This window comes from Sminthopsis crassicaudata, chromosome 1, assembly GCF_048593235.1.
Source record: "Sminthopsis crassicaudata isolate SCR6 chromosome 1, ASM4859323v1, whole genome shotgun sequence".
Lineage (NCBI taxonomy): Eukaryota > Metazoa > Chordata > Mammalia > Dasyuromorphia > Dasyuridae > Sminthopsis > Sminthopsis crassicaudata.
In genome coordinates this window covers 666,227,162-666,253,768 of record NC_133617.1, presented here as the reverse complement: position 1 = coordinate 666,253,768, position 26,607 = coordinate 666,227,162, and the positions used below count along the sequence as shown (strand labels likewise).

Below are 26,607 nucleotides of genomic sequence, written 5' to 3'. Positions count from 1 at the left end.
GGGGAAAACAAGAGAGCAAACATAAAAATGAGATATCATAGATGGCCTGAATTCAATGACAAGGAAATTCTGGACAGACAACCAAATGCTGAGGTAATTTTCCCCACATCATCTTTACCCTTGACAGTCAGGGTTGCCTTGGTCTTCTCATCTCCACACACACAGCTGTAGTCTCCAGCATCCTCCACGTCCAGCCTGTGGATCACCAGCTCACACACAGTCCCATCCTGTCTTGGGATGTGTCGGTCACTGGCTTGGAGCTTCTCTGGCCCCTTTCTCCACTCCACAGGGGCTGCCTTGGTCAGTTCACAGTGTAGAGTGACCATGGAGCCTTCAGTGGCCTCAGTCTTTTGTAGAACTTTTGTGAAGTTGGGAGGCAAGGCTGAGAAAGGGTCAGACACATATAGAGAACATGAGATTCCCTAGAGGGAAAATGATGGCTAAACATGATTACAATAAAAGGAAAATAAAAGGGAAAAATGGAGAGAAAAATGAGTTATAAATGAAGCCTTCTCTTGGTCTACTAGACTAAGGAGCCATAGGGGAATTGGGTGATCAAATCAAAAAAGACAGAAGACACAGGAATGAGACATCAGAGATGGCCTGAACTCAGGATAAGGCAATGCTGGACACACAACTAAACAATGAGGTGATTTTCCCACCCATGGTCTTTACCCTTGACAATCAAGGTTGCCTTGCTCTTCTCGTCTCCACACACACAGGTGTAGTCTCCAGCATCCTCCACATCCAGCCTGTGGATCACCAGCTCACACACAGTCCCATCCTGTCTTGGGATGTGTCGGTCACTGGCTTGGAGCTTCTCTGGCCCCTTCCTCCACTCCACAGGGGCTGCCTTGCTCAGCTCACAGTGCAGGGTGACCATGGAGCCTTCAATGGCCTCAGTTTTCTGTAGACCTTTTGTGAACTTGGCAGGAAGGGCTGAGAAAAGGTCAGAGATGGACAACATAAGACTCACTGGAAGAAAGAGGGTGTATAAACATGGACTCAGTGGAGGGGAAACATAAAAATAGAGAGAATAGGAAATGGGAATGGGTTCTGGATAGAGCTTTCTCTTGGTCCAGCAGGAAGAGGTGCCACTGAGGAGTTAGGAACAGGGCAAAGGAAGACAGCAGACATCAAAAGCAGACTTCATAGACGGTCTGAATTTAGGACAAGGTAATGGTGAACAGACAATCAACCAATGAGGTGATTTCCCCCCTTCATGGTCTTTACCCTTGACAATCAAGGTTGCCTTAGTCTTCTCGTCTCCACACACACAGGTGTAGTCTCCAGCATCCTCCACATCCAGCCTGTGGATCACCAGTTCACATACAACACCATCTTGCTTCAGGCTGTATCTCTCACTGGCTTGGAGCTTCTCTGGCCCCTTCCTCCACTCCACAGGGGCTGCCTTGCTCAGCTCACAGTGCAGGGTGACCATGGAGCCTTCTGTAGCCTTCATTATCTTTAGGCCTTTTGTGAATTGAGCTGGCACAGCTTGGGAAGGAAAGACGTAAAGGAGCTGCCTCAGAGCTGCCCATTCAGGGGAAACCTTGATTTCTCATCCTTTGTTTTGCAGTGTCTCCCGAGAGAATTGGTCTAACTCATTATGGTGATGGCAGTATAAGACAGTCCTAACTGGGAATCTCAATACACATTCAATTCATGACACCAGATAATGCACTTTAAGATATAATAAGGGAAGGGAGATGACAGAGGAAGAAAAGGGAATGAAAGAAGTCCTATATTCAGAAACTTTATAACCAGCCCCCCTACTCTCTTCTCTTCTCCACACATTCAGGCCGTCTCCAACATCACCAACATCGAGTTCATGAATCACCAACTTAGATTCGACTTTCTAACAGATGCATAGAGTCTAATAATCAATGTTGAATAGGACTTCAGTGGCTATCTAGTTCAATCCATCCCTTCATACCTACAAGTTACTCTCTGTCTACCAGATTATTGATAAATGACTATCAACACTTTTCTGGAAGATTTCCAATTATGGAGAATTCAATTATGTGAGGCAGTCCATTCCTCTTTGAAACAACTCTAACCATTAGTAAGTTATTTCATCATCATCATCATCAGCATCATCATCATCATCATCATCATCATCATCATCCCCCCTAGCATTTGCAGCTTTAAGGGTTGCAAAGTACTTTACACATAGTTCATTTGGTATGATACATAATAGCCAACTTTAGATATGGTTTTCAAGTTTGCAAAGCCCTTTCTGAATGGTATTTCATTTAGTCTTTACAACAATTCTTTGAAATAGGTCCTTTATTATCCCCATTTTATAGATGAGGAAATTGAGGCTAAGTGACTTGACCAGAGTCATGTAATTAATAAAGTTTTGAAGCACTCAAGTCTTCCTGACCCCAAGTTGAATTCATCCACTGTACTCCCTAGCTCTCTATGCATTATATAAAGAAAGTACATATTCTTCCCTTCCCTTTCCATACTACTGATTTCAGTTCTGCCCTCTATGATCAATCAGAACAAGTTTAAGCTTGTCATGTCTCCAAAAACTTGAAATCTCTTATTGTGTTTCCTCTCTCCTTCCTAATCTCTTCACCAAGATAAGCCACCTTTAAATTTTTCAGCTGGCCCCTCTACAATTTGATCTCCACTGTCCTCAATGCCTTTGTTGTGGGTGCCTTTCACTTGGTCATTTGTATTTCCTTGAAGGTTTCACTCAGCACCACACATCTTCCTCCAGATGTAAAAAGAGCAGAACAGCACACAGTGGAACCATCACATCCTTTGTTCTATACCCTAGACTCCTTTTGGTGCAACCTAAAATTGCATCATATTCTTTGACTACCATATCATATTGCTGATTTATATTGAGCATCCCATTGATTCACATTTTTCAGTTTTTTTCTTCCATACTAAATATAGTTGACTCTTGTTTTCAATACTTGTGCAATTAGCTTTTTAAACGCAAGTGGAAGGCTCTCCAGCCACTGAGAATTATTTGAATTCTGATTATGTAATCCAACGTAATATCTACCTCTTCTAGCTTCATGTTGTCTGCAAATCTGGTAAGCATGGTTAACCAAGTCATTGATAAAAATGGGAAACCCTACATGGATAATGAAACATTCATAGAGTCCTCTTTACAAGTTGACTTTTATCCATTATTAATTATTCTTTGGTTCCAGTCATTCAATTAGGTCCAAGTGCACCTGAGTGGTTTATCACCTGGACTACATCTCTCCCTATCTTGCCTCAGGTGCTATCTATCACTGTCTCTGAGTGTCTCCAGACCCTTCTTCTATTCCATGAAAACCACTTTGATCAATTCACAATGTAATGTGGTGGTAGCCACTTTATAGAGCAGAGCTGAAGAATAGTTGGACAGATATGGAGCACGTAGGGTTCTATGGACCATGGAAGGTAGATGAACATAGACATAATGGAGGCAAAGTTAGAAAGATGGAGAAGATTGAGACTATGAAAAAGTCACAAGCAGGACTGAGGAAACAGAAAAACTAGAACAGAGAAGAAGCAGCAAACAGATAAAGACAATCGCATAGAAAGGATGGGGAGGGTGACAAGACAATAATGGATAGAAAACTCAATTAGTTGCTGATTTCCCCCCATGTCATCTTTACCCTTGACATTCAGATTTGCTGTGGTCGTCTCCTCTCCACACACACAGGTGTAGTCTCCTGCATCATCCAGGTCCAAGCTGTGGATCACCAGCTCACACACTACCCCATCCTGTCTTGGGCTATATCTGTCACTGGCTGGGAGCTTCTCTTGCCCCTTCCTCCACTCTACAGGAGATTCCTTGCTCAACTCACAGTGTAGGGTGGCTGTGGAACCTTCAGCTGCTTCCATACTTCTCAGACTCTTCAAGAACCTCGTGGGCAGAGCTGAAGAGGGAATCATGGAGAGAAGCTACTTCAGAGCTGCCCCTCCTGAGAAATGGATTTTCTCAGCATTAGGGGGGCTGGCCTAGAAACGGGCCAACCAGTGGGGACCATGAGGCCACAAGGAAGCCAGAGGGTAGATGAAAATGAATGGAATACTTCAGCTAATACTACTTATCACTGTGGGCCCAGGAAGGCATGCTACGCAAAGACAGGTGAGAAACCAGGCCCAGGAGAGGGGAGCTGACCACAAGTGACAGTCAGAGGGATGACAGGAGAGAATCAGACCAAACAGCTAACCCTAATACATTTAGAATGAACGTCACAAAGTCACCATCACCCTTTCTGCTTCTCACACATATGTCAACCGTATCTACTCTGTGGATCAGCAACTCACACAGTGCCTCATACTCTCATAGACTCTTAGAGTTGGAAAGGATGTTCAAGGGCATCTAGTCTATTTCTATATCCTCTACAATATCCCTAACAAATAGAGATCCAGTATCTTTCCCCCCACTTTTTGGGGGAGGCAATCAGGGTTAAGTGACTTGTCCAGGGTCACAAAGCTCTAAGTGTCACATTTGAATCCAGATCCTCTGACTCCAGGACTAGTGTTCCACCTAGCTGGCCGGATCCAGTATCTTCTAGATGACTTCCAGTAATAGAGAGCTCACTACTTCCCAAGACAGCCCATTCCAATTTTGCATAGCTCTGACACATCCTTTAAGCAGATGAAGGAAGAGATCATTTCTTCCTTAACTAGTAACTACAAGTGATCCTCCTATGTATCAAATGGTCTCCAGTCCTCTCCTCCTACTGATCACCCTACTAATGGTCCTGCTTGTCAACATCCTTCTTAACAGTGGTGCCCAAAATAAACACAATATACCCTACAAGATCTGACAAGAATTGCAAATGGCAGGGATTGGTGGGGGTGGGGAAGGAGCTATCTTCAGCCTCTTTTGAATTCTATGCTCCTACTAAAATCACAATAGTTTTTTTTTGCATCCTGTTTCCACTGCTGATTGTATTAAGCTTGCTGTTCACTGATGTCCTGAGGTTTGTTGTAGCTATTGCATTTTTAAAAAATGAATTGTTTTTTTCTCTTTGCTGCCTTCAGATATTTGAATTCTGGAAGTCAGTTGCAGGACTTTACACATGTCTCCATTTGATTTTATCTTAATAGACCCAGATATCATTCTTGCTTTTTAAAATCTACCTGAATCTTAATTTGATCTTCTGCTATCATTTCCCCTCCTGGCTTCATTTGATCTGCACATGTGACAGACAATTCATCTCTTTTTCATTCAAGTCATTGACAAAAAATAATGAACAGCACAAGACCAAGGACAGATCTCTGAGGCACTCCACTTTATACCCCTCAAAACTCCATGAATCACTATTCTTTGAATCATGGTTCTTTAAACAGCAGAGGCTACCTAATAATCCTATCATTTATCCTCTATCCTTCAGCAGCTTGACTTTTCAAATTGTAGTTGTGGTTGACTTCTGCAGACCTTCCTTCATTCCTCCTTACAGGCTGGGTGGCCCATTTTGTGATCTCTGCAATCTCCCATACATTGGACAGGCAGGACTGAGAAACAGTCAGACAGACATGGAGAACATGAAACTCTTGGGAAGGTGGGAGATAGCTGGACATGAAGGAAGTTGGAGGAAGTGTGAGGAGAATCAGTCTTGGGTCATTCTGGGAAAGGAGTCACAGATCAAAAGGGAGATAGGGAAGGAGACAGCACACAGAGAGACCATGGTAAACAAAGGGTGTACTTGCTGAGAAGGCAATATAGGACAGAAAACCAAACCATGTGTCATTTTCCCCACAAACGGTCTTTACCCTTCACTGTCAAGGTCATTGTGGTCTTTTCCTCCCCACACACACAGGTGTAGTCTCCAGCATCATCGATATTAAGGTTGAGGATCACCAGCTCACATACAGCCCCATCCTGTCTCAGGTTGTATCTGTCACTGGCACGGAGCTTCTTCAACCCCTTCCTCCATTCTACTGGGGCCATCTTGCTTAACTTGCAATGCATTGTGGATGAGCCACCTTCTGTGGCTTCCATGCTCTGTAGTCCTTCAATGAACTTGGCGGGTAGAGCTAGAAAAGGGAAGATGGAGAGAGATTGCCCCGAGATCAGCCCGATACTAGATAACTCAAGTCTCCTCAGCCTTGTATTTTCTGGTCACCTGGATGGGAATAAACCCATCAGTCAGGATCAGAGGGAGGCCAGAGATGGAAAGGAAACCAGAAAATAGACACCTTAATGCTCACATGCCCAGACACTGAATTCTAGAGTAATAAAGAAAGAAAGGTACAGTTTCTTTCACAAGCCAAGCAGGAGCCTTCTGGGGCATGGTGGAGAGGAGAAACACAGCTAAAACAGAATTAGAAGACAATGGAGAAGAGTGAGGAAGCCCATGTTCAATATTCTCATTATAACTGGAGTCACCACGGTCCTTCCTCACAACAACTATCTGGTCTCCACTTGTCCATGAAGCTCACCAGCTCACACAGAGTCTCTGTCCTGACTCAAGCTGTGTGTGTCACGGACTCTAAGCCTTCCATGCCCTTCCTCTGTGCCGTGGGAAACCTCCTCAAAACAATCCCAACACAGGGTGGCCTGGATTTTCTGTGGCTGCCAAGCTCTACGCTCACTCCCTGAGCTTGACAATGAACATAGATGAACATTAAACACCACAAAATACTGGGGGATCACGACATAGGAATCAAAGGAAAACCACAAAGCTAGAGGGTGGGAACTGAGCTGTGGAAGCAACAGTTGGATAGGCACAGACCATTTCTTCTTCTGTAGCAGCCTGCTTTAGGGTCACAGGGCAGCTGGGAAGAAAGCCCTGAAGGACATACAGCGAGAAGAGACAGGCGCAGGTGGGGTGGAAGGTGACAAGGCGGACCCTTAGCAGAAAGCCAAGTCCATGGCCATTTCCCCCCACACACAGAGTCTTTACCCTTCACTGCTAAGGTCGCTGTGGTGGTTGCTTCTCCACTCACACAGGTGTAGACCCCGGAATCCTCCACATCAAGCTTCTGGATCACCAGCTCACACACAGCCCCATCCTGCCTCAGGCTGTACCGGTCGCTGGCTCGGAGCCTCTTCTGACCCTTTTTCCACTCCACAGGAGCCTCCTTACTCAACTTACACCGCAGCATGGCTGTGGCCCCTTCTGTGCTCTCTGTGTTCTCCAGGCCTTCGGAGAACTTGGCAGGCAGGGCTGAGAAATGATCAGACAGACATGAGACACTTGGGGGAAGGTAGCTGGACAGGGGTACAAAGGAAGGGAGACACAGAACGTCACAACACAGGTTGCGTGAGACGAGCCACAGACAGGACCTTCTCATGGGTCAGCCTGAGAAGGAGCACAAAACTTCTGGGAGAGGGGCGAGGCAGAGACAGCCCAGAGAACGGATGACCAGCCCATAGAGACATGCATCGGATGGATGGATGGAAGGAGTCCGCACCAGACAGTGTAACACAGAGTAGAAAAACAGACCACGGACTTCTTTTCCAACATGTGGTTTTTACCCTTCACTGTTAACTTCGCTGTGGTCGTCTCCTCTCCACATACACAGGAATACTCTCCAGTGTCACCAACATCAAGGCCGTGGATCATCAGCTTACATACAGCCCCGTCCTGTCTCAGGCTGTACCGGTCGCTGGCTCGGAGCCTCTTCGGACCTCTCTTCCACTCCACAGGAGCTGCCTTGCTCAGTTCACACTGAAGTGTGGCTGTGGTTCCTTCTGTGGGCTCAGCACTTTGGAGATCAACTAAGAACCTTACAGGGAGCTCTGAGGGAAGGAAAACGGAGAGGCACATACTCAGAGCACCGTACCGGTTAACTCCATGGCAGCCACTTGGCCAATTACCGAGATCGGGGGGAACAGGGACCACCTGGCTTCGACCACCATGATATCGGCAAGAGGCCAAAGAAGGATTGGGAATAAAGAAAGAAACTCTAACCTAAGCATTTATCAAGTGACTCCTCCGTTCAGTTTGTGACTTTGGCAGAACCTATTCAGGAGGGTTCCAGCCTCTGACCAGCCAGACACTAGCCCATCTGTCTATCTATCCCTCCTAGTAACAACACACATAATCATCTTTGCATGGAGCCACTTCTTTCTTCTCTTTCTTCTTTCTCTTCCTTCCTCCTTTGTCTTCTTTCTTTTTTTTCTTTCTCTCTTTTTCCTTCTCTTCCTTTTTCTCATTTGGAGATGCAAATTATTTCAATGAAGTTATTTTTCAAACAAAAATATAGACAGTTTAAATAAGTTCATAATGCCCCTTTCAAAAGATGTATGGGTGACACTTATTTGCAAATATAAATGGAACAAACATTTATCTTAAATTTCATAATCACGACATTTAAATCTTTTTATTGTGAATTAGAAAATCGACAAAAATGAACATCTCCATATAAAGAAACCAGAAAAAAGAGACATGTACATAAAACTATTAATCTATTGTGTACAACTTGTTTTTCTCATATGTGTTCAATTTAACTAGCAATTCTATCCTCCATGTCTATTTCCTTATGAACTCCCTTCCATTCTTTTTTGTGTATTTAAATATTTATTGATGATCTTTTCTTTATTCTTTTTTAAAATTGTTATCATTGCCTCCCCATAATTACTCCAACTCCCTTCCATCTCCCTAACAGAAATCCTCTCTTGCACAAACAAAACAAATTTATGCGATGTTGGCCAAGTCCGAAAATTCAGAGAAAATTCAAAAAATGGGAGGTATGCTTCATCATCAGTCTTCAAAGATAGTGATTAGTTATTGCACTAATAATAAGAGTTCTTAAGCTTTTCAAAATTGTTTTCCGTTCAACGCTGTCATCACTGTATAAATAGTTGTCCTGATTCTGTTTCACTTCATTATGCATCATACATGTTTATCTGGTTTCTCTTCATCTATCCTTCTGGTCATTTCTTATAGTGCAATGATATTATATTAACATAACATATTTTGGTCACTGATGAGCATTTATTTTGTTCCTGCTGCTTTGCTATAATTTCTTTTTAAAAGTATTGCTATAAATATTTCTGTCAAAATGGATCTTTTCTCTTTGGGAACTATGCTGACCAAGTGCATCTCTGGATCAAGGATATGAACAATGCAGTGACTTCTGGGATACTGTTTCAAGTCTCTTTCCAATACCAATCCACAGCTCCTGAAACAGTGCATTGGCGTGTGTATTCTTCAACAGCCTCTCCAAAAATTTCCCAGCTGATGGATGTGAAATTGAAATTCAGAGTTGATCTAAGTAGCATTTCTTTTATTATGAGTGAGTTGATGTATTTTTACCTAGATGTTAGTAGTTTTGAATTTCTTCTCTTGAGACCTTCCTGTTCATATCTTTTCACTATTTATTGCAGAAAGTCCTTATGTTTTTTAAGTTTTGCTGAGATATTTTGTTTTTATATTATAGTTGTTTTAAAATATATCCTTCCTCACTTTATTTGAACTTTGTGAAAAAAGAAAAATAATTAAGCAAAGACTATGTCTGGAAATATATTTAATACTCTGCACATGAGCTCATTTCTTTACCAAGAGAAAATAGATATATTTTATTATCTGCTTCCCCAAGATTGGCTAGTATAATTACTCAGAATTCAACTTCCTTTTAGTATTCTTTTCATTCACATTATTGGGGTCACTTGTTCTTCTAGACCTGCTTCAAGCACTCTTCAACAATTTATATAAATGTTCCCATGTTTATCTGAATTTTTCACTTTTGTCATTTCTTACAGCAGCATAATATCTCAAGATATCATATATCACAATTTGCACATCACTGGGCATCCAATTTTTTTTTACTTAAGGTTGTTTTTTTTTTATTGCTAAAAAAAAGTGGGACTTTTTTTTTTCTTCTATTTTTGACCTCAGGATAGATACTTGGCAGTGGGTCAAAAAGTGATTTCTCTTTTTTAGTAAGAAGCTTAGTGATTTTCTTGCATAATTTCAAATGGTTTCTAGATCAGCTGAATCACCTAGAAGCTTCTCCAAGTGTGTCCACAGTTCTTTCAACACTGACCATTTGCATCTTTTATCATCTTTGCCAACTTACTTGGTTTGTGGTGAAATATTCAAGTTGTCATAATTTACATTTTTTCTTGTTATTAGTGATTTGAAGCAACTTTTCATTTGGATGTTGATAATTTACAATTCTTCTTTTGAAAATCATTTATAAATGACTCTGAGTCTCATATTTGTATCGATTTCCTATATATCTTGGGTATCATACTTTTATTACAGATAGTTCATATAAAAGTTTATTTTCCACTAATCGATTTCTTTCCTTATTCTAAGTTTATTGATTCCATTTGCCATCCTCTGATTTACTAGAAAAAAGGTAACAAGGAAACACAGCATTTTGTGACATCTTCATGTCCAAGTATATGAACAAAAAAGTACTGGGACATAAAAAATGAAGAACAAATACTTTTATTATAATCAAGGGAAATCAGTAGGTAGCTTTTTGTAATAAACGCAAATTTTTTATTTAGAAAGAAAAAGAATAACTTCCAAACTAATAAGCTCAATTTTTCACTTCCAGTGAAAAGATAAAAGATAAAGACTTCCAGTCTTTTATCAACCCCTAGATATCCTACTATCTAAATTCAGTTTAACCCACATTTGAACTCATGATCTTCCTCCCCTACTACCTCTTTTGCCAATTAACTCAGTTCTGTGAATGTCATCACCATCATTCATGTTCAAAATTTTAAAGTCCTCATGAATTCTTCTCTTTCTTTCATCCTTCTAAAACCTTTGGCAAGGATGTTCTTGATGGTATATAGACTATTCTCATAAAAAATATATTCAGATGGGAGCATACAGGTTGATAGTTGATTGTCTCTCAGTAAGTTTACATACTATTAATTAAGTCTGAAACTTCTTCCATAACTCGTGTCTTCCTTTTCTTTAGATACATCGTAAAATAATCCATCAAGGCTCTCATACTTTTATTGCTGCCAGCATAGACATAGTGCACTAGATCCAGCAGTACATAGTATAATAAGATGATCACTACCTCTGCACTTACAAGTTCCTGAGTCTAAATATCATCTCTGCCATTTTACCTTCTGTGAGATTTTGGAAAGTCACTTAGCTTCTGTTGCCTCAACTGTAAATTGAGGCATTTAGGCTAAATGGTTTCTCGGGTGGCCACAGAGCTCTTGATTTGTGCTCCATGAAAAATTCCACAACTTTGTTCTCCTTTTAGCATCATTTCTTTCTTCTCTACATACATGATCAGGGGTGATTCTGAAGTCCAAGTATGAAGGCTTCACTTGTGTCCTCAGCAGCTATTTTTCATTAAACTATGTCCAATTTCAATTAAAGTGAACCACTTTATAATTCAAGGGACCACAGATGTACTAATTTCTATCTGTAATATTATTATTACTCATTCTTCTTATCTTTTTATGCAATTAAACTAAATGGAAATAATCCTGAAATAAGTCACTATCCTGCTAATTCCTTCATGTTTGGTATTTGTCAAATTATTTTACTGGTGGATAAAATGATAAATTTTCATAATTTAGTAAAGTATTTTTTAGCAATTTAGTATTTTGTTTTTTATTTATTTTAATATTAGTATTTTAGTAATTTAGTAAAGTATTTAGAAAAGTATTTGAATGCAGGCTCATCTTCTAGACAATTCTAGCTGCAGACAGAATGACAGAAATGATAGTATACTTCCTGTTTCTACTTGGTGTTGATTAATTCTGCTAGCTTTTTTATATTTTGAAAGTTTTTTTTAATCATTTTGTTTGAATATCATGAATGTTTTGTATAGCAGCCTCTATTAAAAACATTGTTCTGAGATTTTTATGTGGATTAACTTTATGTATGAGCGATTATGTAGTCTCATCTGTGATAATGTTCTGAAGTACATTTATTTGTGCATTTTTAAAAGATATAAGGAGATTTGTAGTTTGTAGCATGAGGATTTGTCATCTATATGAAGAATAACGTTATGAGGTATAATTATTTATATTATCATTGATCGTCCACCAAAACTTCAAGTGCAATCCCCATTTTAGGAATCTCCTTTCCAAAGCAGAAAAAAACAATTGCAATTAATGCAGTCTTTTTCACTTGTGTGTTAAGGGTTAATGGTTTCCTTTCAAGCACAGCTGCTTATAACCTCATAAGTTTACATGGCAAAAATTCAATAGTATTTTTTCCCCAAGAATTTTTACAAAAGTCTTCAATCCTATGTGAAGATAACAATAACTTCTTATTTTCATGATAATTTTATTTTCAATTTTGTTATCAGTACCCAATATGACGATACTTTCCACACTGAGATAGCTGCCATTTCTTGATGCTACTGACATTATTCTTGAGAATTTTTTTTTGTTTGTTTGGTTTTGGTTTTTATGGGAATGTAATTCTTTACAAATAATATGTACCTCTACCTCAGGTCACTGAGGGTCTTGAATGTGTGACAAGGTCCCACTGCCCTCCCCATCAACCATGGGCAAAGACTGTCCGTGAGCTTGCACATCTGTAGCCTAGTCAAAACACCCAGAAAAGCATGTCCATGAAGTTAGAATTGTGTGCCCTGGTCAATTAGCATTCTTAAATCTACAAGAACATTTCAAACATAGACATTTACTCATGAGGAGCAGTATGAGAAACATGACTTTACCTCCATATAAATGAGAACAATCTAATCTCAAATAGCATCGGTGCCAAAGATTTGGCCTGCAATCCTAATATGGCTGCTGGGTCTTGTATTAGCCTAAAATGACTGACAGAAGACCAAGAACTTTACAGAACTGAAGGAACATGCCCTTTTTTTTTTCTAGAAGTTTTAACATTCTGGGAGTTTTAACATTCCTTGCATTCACCATGAATGGTTGGATGGATGGATGGATGAGTGAATGAATAAATGAGAAAGCATTTATTTTAGTGCTTTTACTATCTACCAAAAACTGAGTGCATACTAATAGGAAACGGCAAGCTAATCATCTAAGATCCAGCCAACCAAAACTAATAACCTTCAATAAGCCTCTGTGGAATATAAATGAGTTGTGTGTTGAATTTTACTTTCATCTTTTAGTTGTGTGGAAATTTACCATGTAATTATACATTTCGAGGGCATTTGCTGCTCACTATTTAGAATCAGAGAAAAAGCCTGAGCATCTACCTCCCAGAGTTGTTGTGGGGAATCAAACAAAGTAATATATATTAGGTGCTTTTACAAACTTTAAAGCTCTAAGTAAATGTTAACTATTATTAGTATTTCTTCAACCTTTAGAATTAATCCCATGAATCCATGATACTTTGATGGTGAAAAGAATTTGTTATGAAAATCTCTGAAGATCTTTTATATACTTTTTCTGCTTATTGTTCTTCTAATTTCTTCCCTAAATGTGCTTGAGATGCTTTTGCTTTATTAGGTCTCTTGTGCAACTTTAAGATGATTTTGCCTTCTACTTCTCTTTGTTTTATGAACTAATAATACTCTTAATTTTCTGCCATTCTTCTCTGTAAGATTTTTCTGTTCTAAACTAAGACTGCCCTTGGCCATCACGTATATCCTCTTGGCAAGCAAATCAAGTATTTGCTAACTAATATGTTTACTTTTTTAAATAATTATTTTTAATCTTTAATTTTATTTTTTTCAAAGAAGAGATATGTTTTCTCTCCTTCCTATCTCTCTATTCTCCAGTGGAAAAAAAGAAAGAAAACAAAATGCTTGTAACAAATATGCATATTCCAGCAAGACAAATTCTTATATTGGTCCTTGTAAAAAAAAAAAGTTTGGTTTTTTTTTTTTTTGTTTGTTTGTTTGTTTGTTTTTTTGGTATACTGAATACAACTTGCTACTAATATGCTTTTTTCCCCCATTAGCTTTTTGGGTTTCCTCATTGTGGCAAGTGATTTACACCACTATGATTTCTGTATGAAATAGTGTGAACTGAATTTGTGCTCCCATGTGCCATTTTCCTAAAGCTCCTGTGTTGTTCTGGAGATGAAAGACCTAAGCATATGGCTATCCCACAGTTCATGAGTTGATGATATTTTTGAACTTGAAATGGGAATGTGCTTGCTGAAGTCTCTCATCTCCATAGCAACATATGCCATATTTTATTATGAATAATTTATTTAAATAGGTTAGGTTTATTGAATTGCATGTCTTATCTTTTTGTCTTTTTTATTTTTTTCTTCTAGTTTATCCTAATTCTGTATCTTTGCTCCAAGGAGTTGTTCTGAGTGTACAGATAGCTGATTCTCTGTTACAATATAATCAATTTCATTTTTATGATGTTATTCACACATTTAGCATCCTGGCAGCTAAGTTAAAGTTTATAGACAATCTAAAATTTGAGTGAGCGGCAACACTTTCTTCTCCTTTCATACTATTCTTCCATCAACACAGCAGGAGCACCAATTGGGACAGGCAGAGAACTGAGGATCAATTTGAGTTTTTCTTTGTTTCTTGGATTTATGCGGTTAAAGAATTCAACACCAAAGTGGATGGTCTACTGGTGATGGGTCGCTAGTCTTTGGCCAGAATGTCAAGCTGTTCCAACAAAAAGAAGTAGGATATGTTCTGTGGACATAATCTTCAAGAACCCCAGAGTTATCTCTTGCAACTTTCTCATTCTAGTGAATGTAAGGTTGTCTTGACATGCATTTCTCTGATTACTATTAGGGAATCAAAAACTCTTTGTATTTCAACTGTTGTAAATTGTCTGATCGTGTCCTTCACTCATTGTTCCATTGGAGAGTTATATATGATAGGCCTTTAGATGATATATTTGCTTCAATCTGCTTCTTTTCTTTTAATTTTAGAGAAATTGTCTTTTTGTTATCCAAAATAATTCTATGCTCATAAATCAGTGTAGTTGATTTTGTTTGCAATGCATTCCTCTATTTGAGTGATAAAATGTTCTTTCTCTCTGTAACTGAGACTAATGATATAACTTCTTCTAGTTTTTATGACTTAACCAGAATTCTGATTCATTTAGGGTCTACTTTAGTGTATAAATCCAAATAAACTTGAAGTTTTGTAAAATGTCAGTTATAAGCCTCACAAAGATTGCACACAATTCCTCAGGGAAAGTATAAAAAATAGACTTTTGGAGGGTAGAGTAGAATGGGGGAATTCAGGGGCTTCATGATATGCCCCAATTATTCAAATATTTGCTTCTACTCTCCTGCATCTAGATCAAGTACACCTAACCTTTTTTGTGTCATGAAGAAAATTTTTTGACTCCTCAAACTAATATTTTTAAATGCACAAAACAAAATATATAGGATTACAAAGAAAACCGATATGCTGAAATAGAATTGCCAATTTAAAAAAATCCAACAGGCTCAAATCTCAGGTTTAGAACCCCTGCTCTAGATAATTCCCTGTTCTTAAATACTTCCACAAGACCACAGACTAGAGGAAAGATTACCATCAACTGATTTCATACCTTGGAAGAAAATGAACACAACTGACTCAAATAATGGATGGAAAAGTCAAAGAATAATAGAATGTCCCAAATGGAAGGAACCTTAGAACATAGCACCTAGAATGCCAGCGTTGTAAGATATTGTAGAAAATATCAGAGACCTTAAAACTTAATAAATATGATGTCATGGCTTGAAGAAGACTTACAGATCATCTAGTAATCCCTTTAATTTTTAAAAAGAAGGAAAGTGATTCCCAGAAAAGAAAGTAAATTGCCTAGAAGAGTTGGGATTTTAGCCTACATCTCCTCTAATTCCAAATCCAATGCTCTTTTTTCCATCAATGGCCATTACTTATTCCATAAACACTTATTGAATATATATGATACTCAAGATATTTTCCCAGGTTTAATGGACCTAAGATCTATAAGAGGTGAAGCCATTGCCTAAAGGTAAAAAATCTAAAGTGTGCTAGTAATGATGAAAGTATAGAATAGTGGTGACTTTGGACTCAGGAGCCCTAGATTTGAATCCTATCACTACTATTCACTGCCTATAACCAAAAGTTATAGCTAAACATTCTAATACCTTGGGGAAATTCAGGTGAATAAAATGAAGATTGGTTTTCCAACGTGTGATCCGAGTATATGGTTGAGATAAATTGGAGAAGGAAGTCATAAAAGTTGGGGAGGTTGAGTACCTGTGAAATCAAGGTGTTTAAAGAAAGCAAGGTTTAGGATGAAGATGATAACTGGGAGACTAAACTTAGTGAAGAGGAAGCAGAGTGACTTGGAGGTCTATCAATGTCAGCAACAAGGACCTCCTAGACAGGGTGGAGTGACCTGAAGAGGAGAGGTAGTTAATTAAGGATGATGGTAAAAGAGAGTTGTGAGAAGTGAAGAATCAGTCAACTCCTCCTCTTGACCCTATGGGTCAGAAGATGTGAGAAAAGGAGCAGGGAGTCTTGGAAAGGATTCCAAGAGATGTAGTATTTTCTACTACGTCTGTAGATATAGTATTTTTAAAAGGAAGCTAGGTTTCAATGAGCCTAGAAAATAAAGGGAGTGAATGGAAAAGATCTAGGATGAAGTGGAGTTTAACAACAGAGGAGAGTATAGTAGAAGGAAAGGCAGAGGAGGATAGGATCTGAGATAACTAGGGATGAGTTTACTACTTCAGGGATGGGGATGGTGGCCAGTTCACACAGCCTTTCTCTCTGACTGCCTTTGATTCTTATCTCCACTGGTTCCGTGCTGATCCCTGACGTCCCTGTAAAAATGTCACCCTCTGCCCACTTCTACCCTTCTTGTATTCCCTGCCAGGTATAGGAACCCATGGAACTTGTGCTAAGAAGCACATTCCAAAGGAAAAGAAGCCTTCCTGAATGAGAGGGTTTGACTGATTCCCTTCCATCTCTCAATATATGAGCTTATATTGATATTGGAGTGAAGTTCCAGATATCCCATGCTACTTCCAGTGTGCATACTCTCTGTCCCTTGGTTTTATCATCTATAAAATTCTCTACCTCAGAAAGTTGTTGGGAGGAATGCTTTGTAAAGGAATGGAAGCTATTTATTATTATTATTATTATTATTATTATTATTATTATTATAAGGACTCATTTACTTAGCAAAAAGAGAAAACCACTATTCAAGAGAAAGAGAAGAAAGACAGTGAAAGGAAATGTGTGATGGATGCGAGGAGACAGGGGAGGATAGAGTGAATGGAAGGGGGGATCCTCACAAAGACCCTGCTTGTCTCACTTTTGCCCAATCAAACATCGTGTCAGATATTTCATAAATGTTATTTGAAGTTATTGCTAGTGCTGTTAGTGCAATGTGATAGATAAGATCAATGCTGTAGCTGGTGACAGAGGTATTAATGAAAGTAGCCAGGGAAGATGAAGCCCTGCAAAAGGACTATGCTATGAAATAGTAAGACAGAGAAAGCACAGCCAGAGCATACTCAGAAATAAAGCATACTCAGACCTGATGTGGAATAGCCAGAGATGAAATGGAATACACACAGAAGAAGAGGAACATCCAATGTTCAAATGAAAGTGTAAGGGAAAAAGATTTAGAACCAGGAGTCTTTTTAGAAAGTCTAGTCCAGACTCCTCACTAAAAGAAGAGACACTTGAGACCTGGAGAAATTGAACGGCTTGCCCATGGACATATAAATAGAAAATATAATTGGGATTCAAACCTAGGTGTTTTGATGAGTGTTATTTTTATGTGGAAAAGAGCAGCCATGCATGGATGATGGGGTATACTTTGAATGTGGGAAGACGTTGAAGCTGGTGAACTAGCATTACTGTCAATACTGAGGAAAGAGTGGGGTGTGATGGGATATAAAGATAGAAGACATAGCTAGTACTTTACACTACACACAAAAATTACTTTCCTATGTTCCTGCCCACAACAGCCCAGAGGAGATTCTAGCAGCAACTTGTCCACTTGTTGTCTCTCCCTTTAGCCAGGAAGCTCCCTGAGGACAAAGGGGCTGTTTCTGCCTTTTTTTGTGAGTGCATAATAAAAGTTGCTTGACTGAATGACTCCACAGACCATTTGGGGAAGTCATAAAATAGGAATTAGATTGGTGTATCTTGGATCACATTAATAAGAAAGAGTGTCTTCAGAATGACGGCAGGGGAGGATCCAGTTGAAGACCAACTTGTAGCTCAAGCATCTGTAGTGCTTTATCCCCGGATTCTCTGAGCCAGTGGTAACTGTCAGGAAGTTCTTTCTTGTATCAAGCTAGAGTGCCTTTCTGTATCTTTCCTACATTATTCTTTCTTCTACTCCTTAGGGTTAACTTCTTCCATACAAAGTCAGCTATTATCTTCTCAAGTCTTCTCGTTTCCAGGATAAACACTGCAAGCATGGTATATACTTTCTGGTGGTTCACGACAAAAGTCATTATTTATAGCAAGAAAGGGTCTATGGGAGTCCTACTAATAACTGAGACAGGGCCAAGAAGCCAAGATAAACCCTAGGCAGTCCCTAGACCTTGTCCATGGGAGTAAAGCAGCATTGTGCTAGAGGCAATGGATTCACATTTGGCAGGACATAATACAGCAGAAAAGGCCGTGGAGAGCAGCAGATGGAGGGTTCAGAACCCTAGAATTATCCTCTCCTGCGATTTTCTGGCTGAGGCAGCTTGCAAGGGGAAGAAATGAATTCTTCCAAGGTTCACTGTTAGGTTTGTTGAATGAATGAATGATTGACTGATTGGATGAATGAATGATTTGTTTGAGTTAGCTATCAAAACCAAGCAAGGAATTAGCATGTGGCATAGTAGATATGGCCTGCTGTAATAATCTTCTAACTCTCAATAATCATCATTGCTTTTTCCAGTTCATTCTATACATTAGGGGTTCTTAATATTTTGTTTAAATTTTTGTGATTATTTCCTTTGAAATCCTATGTAGCACAGCAACAAGATTATACAATGATCAATTCTGATAGACGTGCCTCTCTTCAACAATGAGATCATTCAGAACAGTTACAATGATCTTGTGATGAAGAGAGTAATTTGCACCCAGAGAGAGGACTGTGGGAATTGAGTGTGGTTCAGAACATAGCATTTTCACTCTTTTTGTTGGTGTTTGCTTGCATTTTATTTTCTTTTATCATTTTTTCTCATCTGGTTTGATTTTTCTTGTGCAGAAAAATAATTGTATAAATATGTATGCATATATTGGATTTAACATATTTCTACCATGTTTAACATGGTAGAATCCTATGTAGCTTTTATTATAAATTTTGAAACATTATTCTTAAAAGGGTGCTTTATGCTTCACAAGACTGCCAGAGGGGATCATGATTTTTAAAAAAAAAAAAAGGTTATGAACATATGCTCTAAAATGATGTCCAAATTAATCTTTCCAAAACATCGATCTAATGATGTCAGTCCTTTCTTCAAGAATATTCAATGTTTCCCATTGCCTGTAGATTAAAACACAATCTCTTGATCTTGATATTCAAGTCTCATTTCAGATGATCTTCATGATTCTTTGTTCAAGTAGAATAGAATAATAATTTTTTCTTGATTCTATCTCCTTTTCTCTCACCACCATATATTTGCAACAGGCCTTCCTCGCTATGCATGCCCTCCTCATTTACAGAGGCAGAGAAGTATAATGGAAAAACTCCTGACTGCAGTTATAGAATTTCTCCTCTGATGCTTAATATCTATGTAACTATTGTTCAGTCACTTTCAGTAATGTCCCTTGGCAGAGATATTAGAGTGGTTCCTCCTCCAGTTCATTTTACAGCTGGGGAAACTGAGGCAAATAGGGTCAAGTCACTTGCCCAGAGTCACACAGCTAGTTCTGGGGTCAGATTTGAACTCAGGAAGAGGAGTTTTCCTGATTTCCAGACCCAGCACTCTACTTACTGTACCACTTAGTTGCCCTTACAAAAGTTGTTGTAAGCTTGAACAAATCATCCAATATCCCCGAGTCTCAGTTTCCTCTTCCGTCAAATGAAGGGTATGGATTTGATCTCTGAGCTTCCTTTAAATCCTCAATCTATGGTTCATCTCTTTGAATTTTTATCTTCCTTCAAAAACCAACTCATATATGTGTGTGTGTGTGTGTGCGTGTGTATGTATCTTTGATTTATATATAAGGATTCATATATATATATATGTATGCGTATATGTGTGTGTTGCATCTCTGTGAACTCTGGAATACAGGAATTTGGGTTTTCATTTTTCCAGTGTCTTGCAAACACCAGGAACTTAATAAATGCATTGAGTTGAATTTACTGAAATCCTACCATTATAATTTCAGTCCTCATCCAGATTAAGGTCCCTCTTTAACAATTCCACTAAGCAAGGGTACAGCAAACTTTCCTCACTTCAGAAACATTGAGTTAGACAGTTTCTTTCCCCCAAGGTAAAGGAAGGCCTAGGATAACTGGAAAGTGGGTTCCATGACCTTGGGCAACTGATAAGAAGGACCCTGGGAAGGAGAAAAGTGTACAGAAGACAGAAAGGTGGAACTATCAGTGCCCTGTGGTCTCCATTCCAAGGGCTGCACAGTCACCGAAACTGTCAGCCACAGAATCTTGATTCAGAGAAGTTTGCTAGCTTCCTGGATGGAAAGAGAGACCTCAAACTAGCCCAGGCAGACAACTGCCTCAGACCATTGTAATGGTTTTTATGGAAAGAGGCTGAAAGTCCTTGGTTCTTCTGTTCTGTTGGCCTAAGTGAGGGAGAGGGAGGCTCAGCAATGCCATCTCTGGAAGCAGCTGTCCAGGAGCCTCAACCAAGTCATGATTAAACTAAGACAATGTCACTCATTTTTGAGTGGATCTGTAATAGCTTTAGTAATCTGCAGATTTTAGGAGTACTCAAAAAAATCCAGAAAAATTGTGATCTTGAGTTTGCACAACACAGGTAGAAAAATCCTTTTGCACTTGTTCAGATGACAAATCGGGCCAACATGGCTCATTACTTTGTCCAATCTCTGATGAGCTGACGATGACAGGTCTGATTTTTTTCAGCCTTTGATCTTGGTGGACATGGGCAAACAAATCAATTTTGGAAGGGAAAAAAACTATGAACAATTAATGAGATTGTTTTTCTGGTGAATTAGGTAGATCATCATCACCACTGCATTAATTGAACTCATTGCACTAATGACAGATGAAGCATATTTAGTGTGTCAATCCTTAATGTGGCTAATAAAATGGATTGATCCAGTCAGCTGGTCAATAAGTATTTGTTAAGCATCTACACTACAGTAGCAGTGCCTGGAGCAGGCACTGTATTATGTGAGGGAAGATTTCAGACATATTTGAGTGTTATAGACAGATCACAGGAAAGGGAAAGGTGCCCTGTATGCAGTATGGTCAAGAGGTAGAGATTGCCAAAACTTTCTACTAGCTATCTCAGGATATTGCCTGATATTTAGACAATGTTTTATTCCTTTGTTAAAAATAAACAAGAGGTTTCATAGCTCCCCTAGGTTAGGTTTTTAAGTGATAAATTCCTTGGGGGGTGAAGAAGTTTGTGCTAATGTCTAACTGAATTTCATCTTGTTATAATTTAAGTTTGTTTCTTCTTGCTTAGTTCTCAGTGGAAATAAAGGATAACTTGCTTTGGGCCTCCACATTATGATTTTTTGCAAGAACCAAGATTATTGCTGTGTCTCCCTACCAGTAAATGCTGCCAAATATATTGTTTCACTTGTGAACATCCCTTTAATTATTAATCATATTTATTATTGAGCAGAGTGTCACTTACTATAACTGTCTATCAGGCATTCACATCAAGAGTCCAAAAATTGCTGGCTGGGAAAGAAATCTTCCCCTGCAGTAATGTTCATAATATCTCTAGCTAGGTCTCGGTCTCTCTCTCTCTCTCTCTCTCTCTCTCTCTCTCTCTCTCTCTCTCTCTCGATCTCTCTCGATCTCTCTCTCTCTCTCTCTCTCTCTCTCTCTCTCTCTCTCTCTCTCTCTCTCTCTCTCTCTCTCTCTCTCTCTCTCCCCTCAAATCTGTCAGTACTTTGTCTGGTCCTCTCCTTTGCACTCATCTGATTCCTTTGTGTACCAAGAACATCTATATAAATGTCCTTTCCCTCCTTAGATTCTAGGCTCCTTAAGAACATGACTTGGGTCAAAGAGATCTTTGTACTGGAACATAAAGCACAGCACTCCACATAGAACAAGCATTTAGGAAATGTTTGTAGAATTAAATTGAATTAACCCTATCATCTTATCTGTTTTCATTTTCTTAGAGTTAGAGATGACTCTCAGAGATGACTGATCCAATATTTGTCCCAAATAATAATTATAACAAAATCAGTAATAATAATAATTAGCATTTGTCTAGTACCTTAGGTTTACAAACTGCTTTATACAGTTTGAGATGTTATTCTCCAAACATCTCAAGTATATTGTTTCTTTATGCAGAATATCTCATTTGATCCTCATAGCACCTCTTTAAGACAGGACTAAGGTTAAGTGACTTGTCACGCAAGAGGCTCCTCATCACCCATAATGTTTCTATGTGATCTTGGATAAAATCCTTAACCTAACTCTGCACATCTGTAAAATAAGGATGTTTGATTAAATCAAAGCTTCATAAACTTAAACTCCACATTAGGTCATGTAACTGAATATGGAGGTCATGAAGTTATGATTTATTATTAGTAAATATTCAACTTGTATACCTATTTTATATACTCATATATGTGGCTTTGTATAAAAATTTCTCAAGTGAAAAGGGGTCACAAGTGGAAACAATTTAAGAAGGCCTAGATTAGATGATCTTTGAGGTCCCTTCTGTTTTTAAATGATAGTTCTATTGATACACCATTCAACTGTGGAGCAGTTCTGTTAGAAAATCCTGTCCCCCAAAAAGTCTTTGTTTAACTCTCTAGATCAATACAGAAAGAATCTGCTCTTTTTTCTACATGACAGCCCTCCCAGACATTTGAAAATATGGATGCCCTACGCACCAAACCTTCTGTCCAATTCCCTGATTGAATTTTCCTATGACCCCTCACCATCCTAATCAACCTTCTTTAGAAATGCTTTGATTTGTCAATGTTCCCTTTAAATATACTATGGAAAGTTTTCTGACTAGAGCAGAAAATAGAGAGATGATTACCTTCCATAATCTGGACATAAGACCTCTTTCAGTCACTCATACTTTTGGTTCATATTAAGCTAACAGTTAATGGGAAAATGCCAGTTTTGTAGACTAAGAGAACTAAAAGTTTCCTAGTCACTCAGTTCTTCATTCCACAAAGGAAAATTCCTCCCTGTACTGGCCAAGGAGCCCATAATAACTAATAACATTTATTTATATAGCCTTTGAAGTTTGCAAAGCACATCACATGTGCAGTCACATCTGATTTTCACAACAATCCTGCGAAGTGGGTTCTATCATTGACCCTATTTAATAGATGAGGAACCTGAAGGGGGTTTAGAGACTTGCAAACCCAAGTTTTACTGACTTCAAGTAACACTCACAGCAGCAGCAAGCTGCCTCTTTAGAGCATGGCTTATTATAGTTACTTATATCAGTGTCACACTTCTGGACTGTAAGCTTCATGGGAGCAGGAATAATACCTGATCCAGACTTTGGATCTTGCTCAGGGTTAAGCAGAATGTTCTGTGTACAACTACTTAATAAATTTTGGGGGAAGGACGAGAAGGATGAAGAGAAGTAGAGAAGAGAGAGAGACAGAAAAGAGAGAGGAAGACAGAAAAGGAGGGAGGGAGGGAGAGACAACAGGAGGGAGGGAGGGAGGAAGGGAGAGAGGGAGAAATGGAGGGAGTGGAGGCAGAGAGAGACAGACAGATTAAAACTGATTCAGAGACAGAGAGATAGAGATATATAGACAGAGAAAACCCTTGTTCTTTTGCTCTTGGATCAGCACTACCAAGGAAACTATCTGAAGAGATGTTACCCTTGACAGTCAAGGTGGCAGTGGTCTTCTGGTCCTTGAAGACACAGGAATACTCTCCGCTGTCCTGAGGCTCCAGGTCCCGGACGATCAGCTCCAGAGTGGCTCCCTCCTGCCGCAGATGATACTTGCTGCTCGACCTGATCACCTCGCTCCCCTTGCGCCACTCCACGGGGGCAGCCACAGCGGAGAGGACACAGCGCAGGGTGGTAGCTCCTCCCTCCGATACTTCTATGGCTTTCAGCCCCTCTTTGAAGTAGACTGGTGCGGCTGAGGTGGAGGAAAGGGCAGAGAAGGGGGACATCAGAACCCAGAAGGAATAGCTCCTAGCTGTTTTGTCCAAATAGTCACCGTCCCCCAAATGTGCCCTGAGTTTTCTCACCACCAGTGCTTTGCTTACAACATTCTTCTCATTTGGAAATACTCCCCCTGTTACTCCATGTCCATCCCTTAGGCCCCCAAGAAAGGTTGCACAGGAAACTTTTCCCACTCACAATCCCTTTTTGCAAGAGAAATTTTCACACAACCTTGGGAATATAGGTATAGAAAATAGGTAGACAAATTAAATCTTTCCTGATAATAAATCATAATTTCTCAACCCTCATATTCAGTTACTCCCATAAAGAGTGGTTGATCCCTCAACACTAAACTGAATCTAAGAATCCTAGTGGAAAAAAGCAATGTTTTTATATTGTTTTATATCATCTTAATTATATGACATGCAGAACCATTCCTTTTTCTTTAATGCCAAATTCAGTTACTACTTTCTTATGAATATTCCTTAATAAACCTACTGTAATTTTTTTAAAGAAAAGGGGAAAAGAAATAAAAGGAGTTTCAGTTTAAGAAACTGGGCATTATAGTACCCTTCCCTCAGGAAAAATGTCACTCTTGATTTTAGCCAGCTAGAACCCTGAAAGATATGCTGAACCTGCTTAGCCTAGAGCAAAACTCGGGGCATCCCTAAGAGAATACCCTGCCCTTTTGGGGAAAATCTGAGGAAAAGGAATCCCAGTCCTCTGCCCAGGTTTCTAAAGAATAAGTTTGGAGATGTAGAAGCAGAGCTAACATAACTTTTGCAATACCCTGAAAGTTTACAGAAGTTTCAAAGTTGGATGGTTGGAAAAACAAAACTTACTGAAGTCATAGCCTGTCAATTACAGAGAAAGGAACAATCATCGGGAGTCTCAAGAGCTCAATCAGACCACTCCCCGCTGGCCCTTCAAATCCCACTTCCCATTGACAAGTTGCAGAATCAGCCAGGCAGCAACTGGGGCCAACTTCTGGGTCTCTAAAGACTGACAGATTCCATAACAATGTGTCAGACTTTCGCATCAGATGATGATGAATTCAAAGACCCACAGAGCTAATTAAAGTGGATAAAGTTCCAAAAAAAAAAAATCTGTCACCTGCAATGGTAAAAGCACTGGCTCTAGCTTTTATAGAATGAATAGAAAAATGACTTTTTTTGTTGTTTCTTTACAGCATTTGTGAAAGAAAGCTAATTGATTCTAGCAAAGCAGACATGACTACATTAAATTATATCTAAGAATCCTAGTGGAAAAAAGCATACATCGACACTGTTTTACATCATCTTTATTATATGGCATGCAGAACCATGCCTTTTACTTTAATACCAAATCCACAGTTGTTACTTTCTTGTGAATATTCCTTAATAAACCTATTTTTTTTTTTAAGAAAAGGGGAAAAGAAATAAAAGCAGTTCCTGTTTACCTGGATCGATTTCCTAATACTAAATTATATCCCTACTACTAAATTATGAATCCTAGTAGAAAAAAGCATACACCTACAATGTTTTACATCATCTTGATTATGTGGCATGCAGAACCATGCCTTTTTCTTTAATGCCAAATCAATAGTTGTTACTTTCTTATAAACATTCCTTAATAAACCTATTTTAATTTTTAAAAGAAAAGTGAAAAAAAATTAAAAAGGTCTTTGTTTCCCTGGTCGATCCCCCAGCAAGGGCTCTAGGATCTGTCCAGCTGAGCTTCCTCCCCCTCCCCCCAACCAGCAAATCCCCCTTCACATCAACTTATAGCCAAGGGAGGGACAAGAGCACTGGAAGGGCACTCAGAAGAAAACAGGTCCTGGTTTGATCCTGCCAGTACTTTGTTTGGGTAGGTAATATTCCCTCTCTGAGCTCATTTCCTCATCTTCAATATGAAAAAGTCTAATTAGATAATGTCTAAGATGCCTTCCAGCTACAATAGTCTGTAAATCTATAAGACATAACTGAGATCAAACTTGGGGCAGAGGATGCAGATTATGAATCTGGCTCACAATGAATGGCAAGAAAGAGCAGGAGAAAATATAGTAAAAAAAAATTACTGTGGGATATAGGATCAAGATATATTCAAAGTACTGAGTGAAGAGGTAATATGAAGGAGAAATATGAAGTAGATTTGGGCGAGCATAATGTTTCATTTTGACATGAAACAATCAGGTCAGACATTCATTACAGGTTACAAAGACTTGCCATTTATTACATGAAATAGCTCATGAACTTAACCAATTATGACTGAACAAGGCAGAACCATGATGATTATGCTTCTAGGGGGGAAGACTTAAAGTCTCTGGGGAGAGGAAGAGTGAAGACTGGCTCTAGGGAACAAGTGGAGGAAACCGGGAGGAGTTCGGTTGTCTAAAGATATGCTAATCAAGACAATCTCAGAGGCTGGAGACTTAACAATGGAGGCCAGATGAGCTGATTAAGAGTTTCAGCTTCACATAATTCCATGTTAACAAGACAATTTGGGGAAACTGACCTTCTTTTCATGTGATTGATAATAGGAACTGGATGAGCTCGTTTTAGCAATT

At 39.1% G+C, this 26,607-nt stretch overlaps 1 protein-coding gene across 1 annotated transcript in view; it reads right to left on the bottom strand.

Annotated features, from left to right (window-relative positions):
- Positions 1-26,607, bottom strand: part of OBSCN (obscurin, cytoskeletal calmodulin and titin-interacting RhoGEF) — a 318,398-nt gene that overhangs the window by 170,381 nt on the left and 121,410 nt on the right. The window contains 8 exon segments of the mRNA XM_074282618.1: positions 119-382; positions 676-939; positions 1,234-1,497; positions 3,627-3,890; positions 5,740-6,003; positions 6,873-7,136; positions 7,448-7,711; positions 23,770-24,036. Of these exon segments, the coding sequence (XP_074138719.1) occupies positions 119-382; positions 676-939; positions 1,234-1,497; positions 3,627-3,890; positions 5,740-6,003; positions 6,873-7,136; positions 7,448-7,711; positions 23,770-24,036 (2,115 nt within the window).